A 13,404-nucleotide genomic window follows, 5' to 3' on the forward strand; every position below is an offset into this window, starting at 1 on the left:
CAGGCACGATCAAATCTCCCTCGCAGGCTGAGAGCGCTCGTGACGTAGCGCACCCACCGGGCTGTGCTTATTGTTGCTATTGGCTGGAACGGCGGCGCATGCGTCCGGAGGGAAAAGAAGCCTGCGCCCTTTCCCTTCCTTCGGGAGCGTTTCTTTCGAAGAGCCGTTACGTCACCTCGGGCTGCGCGGCTCCTTCTGTCTTTCCGTGTCGGGTGCGTGTCTGGTTTCCTTTCACCTCTCCTTCCCTTTCCCCTGTTTTCAACATGGCGGCGTCGGCTGGAGACGAGCAGTTCCCGTTCCAAGGGCTTCTGCCCAAGAAGGAAACCGGAGCTACCTCCTTCCTTTCCCGGTACCCGGAATATGATGGACGAGGAGTTCTCTTGGCCATTTTAGACACGGGTGTGGATCCCGGCGCGCCGGGCATGCAGGTGAGATGCCAGTGGAGGCCTCCCTAGCCTTAAACTGTATTTTTTTCTTCATCTCTTTGTCTCTCTTTTTCCCGCTATAGGTAGTCCTCAACTTACGACCTCAATTGAGCCCAACATTTATGTTGCTAAGTGAGACATTTGTTCACCGAGTTTTGCCCCATTTGACGACATTTCTTGACACATTTGTTCAGTGAATCACTGCCGTTGTTAAATTAATAACATGAATCCGGCTTTCCCGTTGACTTTGCTTGTCAGAAGGTCGCAAAAAGGTGATCGCGTGACCCCGGGACACTGCAACTGTCATAAATGTGAGTCGGTTGTCAAGCCTCCGAATGTAAATCATGTGACCATGATTTATAACGGTCATAAGGGTGAAAAACAGTCGTAAGTCACTTTTTTCAGTGCTCTTGTAACTTCAAATGGTCACTAAGTGAACTGTTGGAAGTTGAGGACTACCAGTACTTTATACTTTGGATTGAACACTGTGTAAGAGAGAGAGATTTTTCATAGCATTTCCTCCGATTGTTGCTCTTCAGTTGCCAAACCGCCCAGTGCCAGGCTTTGTAGTTCAGCACATGGAAAAGCTAGATAATGGGCATGGAGAAGATACAAGGAAAGCTGAGTGTTTTTCTTGGTGTAAAATGTGTCAGGCGCCCTTGGGGAAAGGGATTAAGGGACTTCTTCCTGTAGGAGAAGTTTTAATTCAAAAGGCAACTGCTTATTGGGATAAGAGACACAACCTAATTCATATCTTCTTTTTTTCACTTCTTGTGATTTTGGGTCAGGCAACTTTAGAATGATGGGATTATTTTTATTATTATTATTATTATTATTTATGGCATCTAACTCTAAAAACTTCTTTGAAATTCCCCCATAAGAAATTAAAGCAGCAGAACGCAAGATGGCAAATAAATAAACTTATATTCTCTGTATATGGTAGCTTTGAAGCAGGTAAAGTGAAAATAATCTCAAGGCAGTTTAAAATCAGATGACTAAATGTATATCCATGCACAGGTAGGTAGTCCTCAACTTATAACAGTTCATTTAGTGACCGTTCAAAGTTAGAATGGCACTGAAAAAAGTGGCTTATGAACCGTTTCTCACACTTATGACTGTTGTAGCATCCCCATGGTCACATGATCAAAATTTGGATGCTTGGCAACTGGTTCATATTTATCACGGCTGCAGTTTCCTGGGATGATGTGATGATATTTTGTGACCTTCTGAGAAGCAAAGTCAATGAGCAAGCCAGATTCAACTAACAACCATGTTATTAACAACTGCAGTGATTCACTTAACAACTGTGATAAGAAAGGTCATAAAATGGAGCAAAACCCATTTAACAAATGTCTCCCTTAGCAACAAAAATTTGGGGCTCCATTGTGGTTGTAAGTTGAGGACTACCTGTAGTCCCAAGGTGCTTTTCCAAAAGGCAACTGGACTTCCTTGGTTTTTTCCCTTGAAAACATTTCACTTTTCATCCAAGAAACTTCAAATCTAACTGAATGGAATTCAGAGTGCTAATGACCAGATGAAATGCAAAGGATATAAATCCTTCCATTCCCCCATCATTCAGTTAGAACTAAAGAAGCTCTCCATCTGTAGACATACATCTATGTAATTTTTGACAGCACTGGAAGTAATTTGTTACTGTCTTCTGATGTTAGTTTTTTCAAACTTCCTACTTTAATGTGTAATTTTAGGATTCCTTAGTAGTCTTCCACCCAACACCAATGATGATATGAAGAATAAGACTTATTTCCTACAAACCTAATAATTTGAAAATATTTTTAAATTAAATATATAGTAGATTATAAGAATTCAATTACCGTATACTTTAAAAGGTATGTTTTGTAGATCTGTACAAAGCATTTGAAAGGGAAACCCTAATTCCACATGTCTCTTAAATGTTAAAGTAGTTACATTTTTGTAAGGCTTGTATGTATTTCCACATACTCATTTCACTAACAGTCCCAGTGGAAGTTTTCTTTGTATATAAACATCTGTATAACCTTTGGCAAAACCTGAGGCTGCTTCAGTGTTTCAAAGAGGGGCTTTGTTCACATTAACAAATGTTGTGAAGAAACTTTCAGATGCTTTGCTCAGCCTTAATGTTTGTGGTTTGAGTTTCCTAACTTGGTATCCTGTGCAGTGGAATGTTCTATGCATTGTATTTAAGTAAAGAGAAAATGGGGTTGTAAATGAAGTATTAAAAATGTTGCACTCATCTTTATCTCTGGCCCAGGCTGAGGATTAATTTATTTTAATTGGGGTTTTTATTTATACAGGGATAAATTTAATCTTTTTTAAACTTGGTTTTTAACTTTTGTATTTTTGGTTTTTAATTACCCTGTAAACCGCCCTGAGTCCTCCGGGAAAGGGCGGTATATAAATGTAATAAAATAAATAAATAAAAATAAATAAATAACTTAGCATGATTGTTATTATAGGTTACAATACTGAACTCTTTAAAACTCTCCATTATACATAAAATACTGTGTTATTGAATGAAGTTGCTTCATGTGTAGAAAATACAATTAGGAAATATATGTGGTCCTCTTAAAACTGCCTGAAGTTGCAAATGGGATTGTAAAAACTGAAGGATGTCAAATTTCAGGGGAAAAACAACTGAGGCAGATATATTATTAAATGTTTTATGTACGTGCTGTAATTAATTCCTCCTAGGTGGGAGGAGAAAAAAGCACAAACTAGATCTGTCATGCCATAGATTGTGCAATATTCTGTAACTATAATTGTGTTTATCCTGTTTGACATATTTAACAGTGATTAATTAATTGGGCTTTAATTGTACCCTAGAATATAATTTAAGAAACACTGAATATAAAGATATAATTAAACCTAGTGTAACTGTTATATATTATTAACTGTTATTAGATTATTACAGACTTTGTGCCAGTCACTTTGTCTCAACTCTAGGAAGAAGGCAATGGCAACCCAATTAAAAATATTACCAAGAAAATTAAACAAAGTTGTCCATGTATCAAATTTGAAGGCATACAAAAAAAATCCTCACCTTCATTGTTGCCATCTTAAAAATTAAAACTTTAAATCTAGTCCATTACTAGGTTAGCTCTGCTTTTGCCTTTGTCTGCCTCTTGTTATATATGCTGCCTTCCGTGTGAAGTTCAAGGTGCTAACGATGACTTACAAAGCCCTACATGGCATGGGTCCGGACTACCTTCGGGAGCACCTTCTGCCGATGTCAGCACCCCACCGTCCTGTGCGCTCCCACAGAGAGGGCCTCCTCAGGGTGCCACCGCTCAAGGAATGTCGGCTGGTGGCCCCCAGGGGGAGGGCATTCTCAGTGGGTGCGCCAGCCCTCTGGAACACCTTACCAACAGAAATCCGGATGGCCCCTGACCTCCGTACCTTCCGTCGCGACTTAAAAACTTTCCTGTTTCAGCAGGCTGGCCTGGCATGATAGCGTTAATTGGGGTCCCAGTTTGTGTTCATTAGTGTTTCTTATTATCTTTATTGTTCAATCTGTATACCTTCCTTCCTCTGTACACCGCCCCGAGTCCCTCGGGAGAAGGGCGGTTTATAAAAAACTAATAAATAAATAAATAAATAAATGATTACAGTCCAGTGATAGCATACAGATTGTTGCAATAAACAAAAATTAAATAATTGGTTGTATTAAGTTTTGACATAAAAGCAATTATATTATTTAATTTTGAGTTAAGTCAGTTGCTATTTTGCTTTGATGTTAAAGCTGCTTTTAAAATGAATTTTGCATCATTGTTTTATTCTGACCAATAAAGATCTGCCTCTGCTTTGTCGTATCCTTCCAGTATATTTCCCATACTGTCTTCTTTGTGACAGTATCCAGTTTACCTGCTTCCTTTTATGTAATTTGAATTCCTATTCCTTCCACACTCTTTATAGGATGCTTATTTGTCTTTTATTATCTTTTATTATGTTTACATTTCAAACTGTCTAATATGCATGTATTATGGCCAACATAAGTACAATTTCTTTTAAATAGCTAACATTGCCATGATTGGAGAGGATTGCCTTAATAGTTGTATCAAAATTTTGGGATTTTCTGTTGTGAGAGTCTCATAATCCCACAACAGTTTGTGAATTAATAAAGACCTTTTTCAGAAAGGTTTGGATGGGAATAAATTAAATGCAGGTAGTCCTCAGGTGATTATGGCAATTGGGACCGAAATTGCTATTGCTAAGTCAGGGCTTTTCAACCTTTTCAACCATTGCACCACTTTTAGGAAATGGCAACATCTGAGTACCACCAGTCGCCTAGCAAGGTGTCAAAAACTTGATGACCAAAAAAAAGGGGAAAAAAGTGATGAAGTACAGGTAGTCCTTGACTTACAACAGTTTGCTTAGTGACTGTTCAAAGTTACAATGGCACTGAAAAAAGTGCCCCCCAAGCCACAGCCGAGCAAGACACCTGCCTGCCTGTCCGGCAGTGCTCTTCCTCCTATCTGAGGTTTTCATTGTTGTGAGCATTTCTGTTCAGGATTGGCAGTGGGGGTGGGGTGGGGGGTGTTTGGTTTTTATTCCCCCCCCCCATCTGCTGGGTGGTTGCAGCAGGTTTTGGTCACTTCACATGACCCTGGGACACTGTGACCGTCATAAATATGAATCAGTTACCAAGCATCTGAATGTAAATCACAAGACCCTGGAGATGCTGCAACATTCCAGCTGATCGGCACTTCTTCTGGGCTCAGCAGAAGCGCCAGGATCAGTGCCAAGCTCCAGCTGGAGCCTGGCGCTGATCCTGGTGCTTCCACTGAGCCCTGACAGCCCCAAAGAAGCACTGATCCTGGTGCTTTCCCTGAGCCCTGACAGCCCTGCAGCTCCAGCCATCTTTCGCTCATGCTTGTGTGGTGCTGCCACCAGTTCAGCTCATTCCCCTCCCCCATTACCACTTTTCTAGGATGGTCGCGTACCACCTGCCAGGTGGCAGTGTACCACAGGTGGTACCTGTACCACTGGTTGAAAAGCCCTGTGCTAAGTGTCATTGTTGTAAAGTGCAATGTCACATGACAGCATCGCTTAGCAGCAGCAATTCAGACCATCCGGATTTATTTATTTTATTTATTTTAATCCCATTTATATCCCGCCCTTCTCCGAAGACTCAGGGCGGCTTACAAGCTTAGCAATAGCCTTCATTCTATGTATATGCCTGCTTATTAGGGCTTTCGCCCCCCCCCCAAGCGGCATTATTACAAAGTCAGCTTATTGCCCCCAACAATCTGGGTCCTCATTTTACCTTCCTCGGAAGGATGGAAGGCTGAGTCAACCTTGAGCCTGGTGGGACTCGAACCTGCACTAATTGCAGGCAGCTGGTGTTACTTAAGGAGGCATTAGCAGGGCCACTGGAGCATCGTAAAATCTCCCCACGGCCATGGATGCAAGTTTCAGAGGCTTCAAAAACGCTTCTGCTGCCGAGATCAGCTGTGGGGGGTGGGGGAGTGAAATTGCTCTGCAGCCCTAGATCTGGGCGGCAGAAATGGCAGAGAGAAAGAGAGATTGAGCCAGCAGGGAAGCAGAAGTGTATGGGGAAAGGAAAGCATTGCAAAGTAAGCAAACTTACAGAAAGGGGGATCTCTCTCTCTCTCTCTCTCTCTCTCTCTCTCTCTCTCTCTCTCACACACACACACACACACACACACACACACACTTCCCCACCCCCTTTAATGTCTTCCCCCACTTTTAATATCATGTCTTCCCCACCCCCTTTAATATCATGTCTTTCCCCCACCCTCTTTAGTATTAGTGAGGCTCCTCCAGTGGACCATGACCTGGCGCTCGCTCCAGTCCCATCCCCCCTCTACCAGAGACCCTCAGATCCGCCCCAGTCCTGCCCAGCTCCGAACAAGTGCCCCAGACACAAGTGATGTTGAGCTGGCCATGCCCACCCAGTAGGCCATGCCCATGCCAGTCATGCCCACCCAGTGGGCCAAGCCCATCCAGCACCCGACGATAAATAAGTAGGGTTTGGGTTGAAGTTTGGGTAAAGGTAAAGGTTACCCCGCACATGCGTTCTAGTCGTTTCCGACTCTAGGGGCCGGTGCTCATCTCCGTTTCAAAGCCGAAGAGCCAGCGCTTGTCCGAGGACGTCTCCGTGGTCATGTGGCCGGCATGACTAGACGCCAAAGGCGCACGGAACGCTGTTTGGGTACTCGGTCTCAAAAAGGTTCACCACCACTGGTTTGTGTTGTGAATCAGCTTGCCTTTAGAAAAGGCCAAACTACATGTAATCAAATAAATTTAGGTTGTGTCTGCTATAACAGATAGCATGATTCCAACTCATGTAGCAGTTTTATTTATGTTATAAAATAGAATATTCATGGATTATATGTGCTTTTATTATTTTTAGATCACAACTGATGGAAAACCCAAGATAGTTGACATAATTGATACAACTGGCAGTGGGGATGTAAATACTTCAACTGTTACAGAACCAAAAGATGGAGAAATTACTGGTCTTTCAGGGAGAATTTTAAAGGTAACATTATTTGGCATTAAATTGTGATGTCCTCTTTTGAAACAAAACTTAAGTTATTGTTCAACTGTATATGCATTAAGATGACTTGTTATCTTGACCCTATAGTTGCATTCATATTTATCTTTATTTGTCATCATGTCTAAGAGCAAAGGAATTTTTAAAAAATGTTCCACAAATATTTACACATTAAATGTATGTTTGATACTAGTATATTTACAGTCATCTGATGTTTTATAGCCTTATGTTTATTTGTAATAGGCTGTGCAATGGTTTGGATCTGGGGACAAAAAAGTGCTTTTGAACCTGTGAGGGTGCATTCATAGCACCTCTCTGCAAAACCTTTAAGAAAATATATATCTTAGCTTAAAGAGTTGCAGACAGTTGCATCCTCATGTTTTCCAAAGGGCCTGTAATTACCTTTCAGAGAAAAGCATTTCATAGTACCTATTTGTAATTTATATCAGGGACACGGTGGCTCAGTGGGTTAGGACGCTGAGCTTGTCGATCAGAAGGTCGGCAGTTTGGCAGGTCGAATCCCGAGTGCCGCGTAGCAGAGTGAGCGCCTGTTACTCGTCCCAGCTTCTGCCAACCTAGCAGTTCGAAAGCACGTAAAAATGCAAGTAGAAAAATAGGGACCACTACGGTGGGAAGGTAACAGCGTTCCGTGCGCCTTTGGCGTCTAGTCATGCCGGCCACATGACCACGGAAACGTCCTCGGACAAGCGCTGGCTCTTCGGCTTTGAAACGGAGATGAGTCGGAAACGACTAGCACGCATGTGCGGGGGAACCTTTACCTCTACCTTACTATTTGTAATTTAATTGAAAGTTTTTCTCAATATAGTACACCAAGGCTGTTATCTGCAGCTTCAGCCATATATAGTGCATACAGTCCTCTATTTACAGACTTTGTAGTTACAAACTCTAGCCAATAGTGTCTAACCTGTGTGCAACTCCAACCTAAAAGATCCCTGAAGATGGGGAACGGGATTCTTTTACAGTGTACTATGACCCTCCTGTCAAGAACGATGGTTACATTTTTTTCTTTTTCATCCAGTCAACCATAGATTTGATATTGTAAAGCTTTTATGTGAAGAGCTTACATAATAGTGCAGTTGTTTACAAGCAGAACATACCAGAAAGAGGAAAACAACTCAAATATCACTTTGTATGTAGACTGAAAACTTAGTAAACTTCTGCAATTTATGCATGCCTTCTAAGGGTGAGCAAACGTTGAATGTAGTGATGTTAACTTGTGAGTATATATGCATAGAAATCAACTGTAGCTAAGGTTAATAGTTCTATTATAAATAATATCAGTGATTGCTTGTACAAAGCAAATGCAATTTATGTTTCTCTTTTCTTTCCTTTTTTTAGATACCAGCTAATTGGATAAATCCTTCAGGAAAATATCACATTGGCTTAAAAAATGGTTATGATTTCTATCCTAAAGCACTTAAAGAGAGAATACAGGTATTATTTTATTCCCTTTATCCTAACCTAAATTGTATTTGAAGTAATTTTGAATCACAAAAAAAGTAAGAAACACATTTAGGTTATTGTTTTTAATTCTATAAGTCTAAGTGCTATTGCTATTCTAATTCTGCTATACTTCATTATTCTTTACCCTCTGGCAAACTATTTTTTCCCATCCCCAAGATTTCTCATACAAACCATAGTTTGTTATTTAAGCAATAACTAAACATTACATTTATTTTCAACACAGAAATAATTTGTAAACAAATGGGAGCATGTAAGCAAGGCTATGAAATACCATTTTACCTTTTTTTTTTCTTAAATGAGATTTTGTGATTTTCAGCTTCTGTTACAGAACCTGGAAAAAAGGCTGTGACTTCCCCTCAAATTTTTGCTAAAGTTGGAATACATTGAAAACCTGGGTTCTTCAGAAGTATTTAACTTCTTTTGGAGAATCATAGTTCAGCTGGTCCTTTCAAAAGGAATAAAAAAAGAATAAAATAATTCTAATTTACATTTCCCTCCCATCAGCATCTTTTCACGTGTGCACATTGATCAGCTGATTATGCAATATTGCATAGCTACTGCAAGGAGAATTTTAAACATACTGTAATATTGTGACTCCTTACATCAGGGGTGTCAAACTCAATTTCATTGAGGGCCGCATCAGCATTGCGGTTGCCCTCGGGGGGCCGGGTGGGTATGGCCTGGGTGGGCGTGGCCTACTGGGTGGGCGTGGCTAAAGTGCGTATGGCCTACTGGGTGGGCATGGCCAGCTCTACATCGTTCGCATCAAGGGTGCCTATAGGGGCCTGGGCAGGAATGGGACAGATTTGAGGGTCTTTGGCAGAAGGAGGTCTCTAGGCCAGGGCCAAGGCAGTGGGGGCCGTTCCCTCACTGTTTCCAGGATGGCTTCGCGGGCCGCATGAAACCACTTCGCGGGCCGGATCTGGCCCCCGGGCCTTGTGTTTGACATGTCTGCCTTACATTATCAGCAAGAGCATGTGAGAAGTGTTCTGAAGTAAAGTTACTATAAAGGTAGTTGATGATCTTTTTTCCTTTCATTATCCGAAGAAGCCCTCGACTCACAGCCACAATTGAGACCAGAATTTTCAGTCATTGAATGAAGCAGTCATTAAGGAAGATACCATGTGACTGTTTCGTCCAATGAGCACAATCCCACTGTTCTCGGTGTGGTTATTAAGTGATCATCCAGTTTGCTAAAGAGATGGAGTGAAACAGCCGCCCGCTGAAGGGACTCTGCCCATCTGGGGCTGAAATGCTCAGCTGGGCAGCCCTTTCACTCTCAAAGAGCTGCCCACCAGGACTCTGCCCTGCGTGGGACCAGAACTCTCCACAGGCTGGCTGAAAAAGGTCTGTCCTGAAAGCCAAGCAGGTTTTGGGTATGGAGTGCTTTTGCAGCATGAGGCCTTTCAGCCAGTCCCCAGAGACAAGAAGGGGACTCGTTTCTGATGCTGCAAACACTCCATGCCAAAATCCTGCTTGGATTTCAGGACAGGCCTTTTTCAGCAAGGCCCCAGAGATGGGAAGAAATCTTCTTGGCAGACAGAAATACTTGACATCTTCCCATTCACTTTCTGGGGAAGGTGCTTAGGAAAATTTCAAATGATAATCACATGATCATGGGGCACTTGGCAACCAATCGTAGGGGTGAATGGGTTTCCAAGTATCCAGATCGCAATCACATGACTGTGAGGGCACTGCAACAACCATAACTTTGGACACAGATGTTCAGCCCAGATGTTCAGAATTTTGAATGGTTTCTGAACCAAATGTTCACTAAGCCAGGAGTACTTATACTAATATCTGTTGTTTGATGTGTTTGAGTTTACTTTCAATTAAGAGAAAAACACTGAAACTTCTTTTTAGCACTATCCTTGCAACAGCATTTTAAGCATTCTGGGAGTTTATTTCTACTTGTCTGTATTGATAAAGTGTTATAGTATTGCGACTTAAAAACTTCCGTCGCGACTTAAAAACTTTCCTGTTCCAGCAGTCCGGCCTGGCATGATAGCGTTAATTGGGGTCCCAGTTTGTTTTCACTATTGTTTTTATTACTTTTTATTGTTCATCTGTATACCTTCCTTCCTCTGTACACCGCCCCGAGTCCCTCGGGAGAAGGGCGGTTTATAAAAACTAATAAATAAATAAATAAATAAATAAATAAATAGTATTGAAAAATGCATATAAAAAGCAAGATTAAGACGATCCATTTCAAAGTTTACAGTTGAGATAAGATATTGAATTCATTGTGGTAAAAAATAGTACAGAGTGTTGATATTTAAAAAAAAATCTGTTATTTTTTGTTTATTTCAGAAAGAACGCAAGGAAAAACTTTGGGATCCTGTCCACAGATTAGCACTAGCAGAAGCCTGTAGGAAACAAGAAGAATTTGAAGCTGCTCAAACTTCTCCATCACAGGTTTGTATATTAGTATCTTTTTTAGAAGAAAAGGCTTAAATGGTTACAATAGTTGCAAAGTACTAGTTAGTAAGACCCACATATGGAAGATTACTTCTGCGTAACATAATCACAAATGGCAATTTGTCTAAAACAATCTGAAGGCTGGTTTCTCGTTATGAATGCTTTCCTTAAATTACTTACACTTTAAAATTATTTATTACAATGAGCTGACAATATTTTTGTTTGAAGGGATATTCAGGTTAAATTTCTCAATGCCATTGAACATTTGGAATTGTCTTGAATTGCCTTGCCTTTTATTGTATAGTGAGCACCCAGATGACTCTGCTTTGGAGTTTTAATAGCTTAAGATTGTAGGCACATGAAATATAAGTTTGTTTTCTCTAGAGTTATAATTACAGAACTTATTCTGTTAAAGCCCAGGCTGTAACTAGGCTCAAATTCAAAGGGCTTTCAATACCTGTAGGGCAAGGGTGTCAAACTCGCAACATCACATGACGTGTCGCAATATATCGCAACTTTTTTGCCATTGCCGGCAATGGGGTGGCGCGGTTTCGCTATGATGCATTTGGCCCATGGGCCGGCAGGTTGACACCCCTGCTGTAGGGTAATACTTTTTAAAAAATTATTCAAAGCATTTATATCTTTTTCCACAATTGAAAAAAAAGCTTCTAGGATTACTTACAGAGTAATAAAAAGGCAGTCCCTTCCCCCAGGGTTGTAATTAAAAGTGACATCGCCCCAAATAAAATATATAGGTGAGAAGAAGAGACAAAATCACATATCACTGCTTAATTTGCCTCCTCCCTTCTTGCCTTTAGAAAGTCTGAAAAATTAGTTATTTCATCAAGCCTTGGGGCCAAGGCTGCTGGGAGTATCTTTCCAGATGACAAGTCAGTTTTGTTTTAGTCTGGAAAGTTAATACCCGTTTTTATATGAATGTTTTACAAGTTAACAATTATTTTTAATCTTAATCTGTTTTTAATCCACATAATGGATTTAGGGAGTTTTATACAGTACCACTCAGGTTTGATTGATTAGAGCAGCTTATAAACTCTGTAAAGGAGAAAGAAAGAAATATGAATGTAACAATTGCAGTGCAGCTGCAAGTAACATACAGTAAAATATTGAAAGAAAATACTTCAAATATGAGTTGCTTGTATCTGAGTAAATAAAATATCTGATTCAATAACCATAAAAAAGACAAGTTTAGGCAAAGGCATAAAGCACATAGTGTATGTGGCATAGCAATAAATATCTTAACTGGGTCCAATAGCTATAAAACAGCAAGCTATAAACTTGCTGTTAATGAGTGGATGGTTTCAGGCAACAGGGATGAAGATTCAAATGAGCATTCCAATTGATGCAGATAAGTAATGGATGAACTGCTACTGGGTGCAGTATAACGCTACACTGTAATTTTTATTGCAGTGAGAGAGGAGCATATCATCTTTTTTCTCTGTAGGGGTGTGTGTCTATTTTAGCATACTTTTTCATGGGACACTTTATTTTCCAGGAAAACAAATTAATGAAGGAAGAGCTTCAGAGTCAAGTGGAATTGCTAAACTCTTTTGAGAAAAAATATAATGATCCTGGCCCTGTTTATGACTGCTTGGTGTGGCACGATGGTGAAACTTGGAGGTATTTTTTCCCCTTTATATTAAAATACCAATTCATTTTTAATTAGACTTTAACTGTGAAAAAAACAGTTAAAGGAAAAGTAAGTGTGGTGTAACTTTCCCTTTACTGTTGGACTAGGAAGACTGCCAAAGTCTCTTCCAACTCTGTTGTGTAATAATAATAATAGTGCCTTTGGATAGTTACCACAGGACACAGAAATGGTTGCTGCACCCTCCATATAGTATTGTCAGTTGTTCAATTTCGCAAGTGTGTTTGTTTGTGTTCATTTTTTCTGGTTAAAATTTGCCAAATTACTTGTTTTAATTTTTAGAAAAAAGTAAAACTATGGTTTTAAACGTTTGTTCTTCCTGTATTCAGGGCAGTGATTTCAAAAATTCAATTAATTTTTTTTTAGAGAAGAAAGAAAGGCTTTTTTCTGCACTTATGGCCCTGTTTTTTAGATTTCCACAAAAAATTTAAAACATTATTAAGCCCTTTTTATTTTGTAATGTACAAATAGGGTTTACTTATAAAGTACAATGAAGCCTAAGGTTCTGTTAATTATTCACTGTACTTGATTCTTATCTGAATCCATACAGAATTAGGGCTAGGGTTAGGATTAATTTAATCATTCACTACAGAGTGGACTAGTAGTTTTTTTTCTTTTGGATTGGGTTAAGTATGTCATATTTAGTAGGTATCATAAACTGATAACATAGGCATCATTTAGATTTTGTTTACTCTGAGGATCTCACTAAATTATACATTTTCATTACAATTAGTATATATTACTGCTGTAGGTTGTCAGTAAATTATATCTTAGTCTAGATAACGTTCTAATGACCTGTTACATAGTAATAATGATAGTAATAATAAAGATGCACAATGAAATTATTCTATCTTGAAAGCAATTGAGGAAAAATAAAATTTAACATTTGATTTAGT

General features: G+C 39.8%; 1 protein-coding gene across 3 annotated transcripts in view; it reads left to right on the forward strand.

Moving 5' to 3' along the window:
• Positions 1 to 224: 224 nt before the first annotated feature.
• TPP2 (tripeptidyl peptidase 2) overlaps positions 225 to 13,404 on the forward strand; it is a 53,174-nt gene continuing 39,994 nt past the window's right edge. For all 3 annotated transcript variants that reach the window (XR_014492401.1, XM_083361688.1, XM_083361689.1), the window contains exons 1-5: positions 225 to 428; positions 6,796 to 6,924; positions 8,299 to 8,394; positions 10,735 to 10,839; positions 12,356 to 12,480. Coding sequence is in view for 2 of the 3 variants with exons in the window: in XM_083361688.1 (XP_083217814.1) it covers positions 264 to 428; positions 6,796 to 6,924; positions 8,299 to 8,394; positions 10,735 to 10,839; positions 12,356 to 12,480 (620 nt within the window). In the remaining variant the exon portion in view is untranslated. The remainder of the gene's footprint in view (positions 429 to 6,795; positions 6,925 to 8,298; positions 8,395 to 10,734; positions 10,840 to 12,355; positions 12,481 to 13,404) is intronic.

This window comes from Vipera ursinii (genome assembly GCF_947247035.1).
Source record: "Vipera ursinii genome assembly, chromosome: 4".
Taxonomy (NCBI): Eukaryota; Metazoa; Chordata; class Lepidosauria; order Squamata; family Viperidae; genus Vipera; species Vipera ursinii.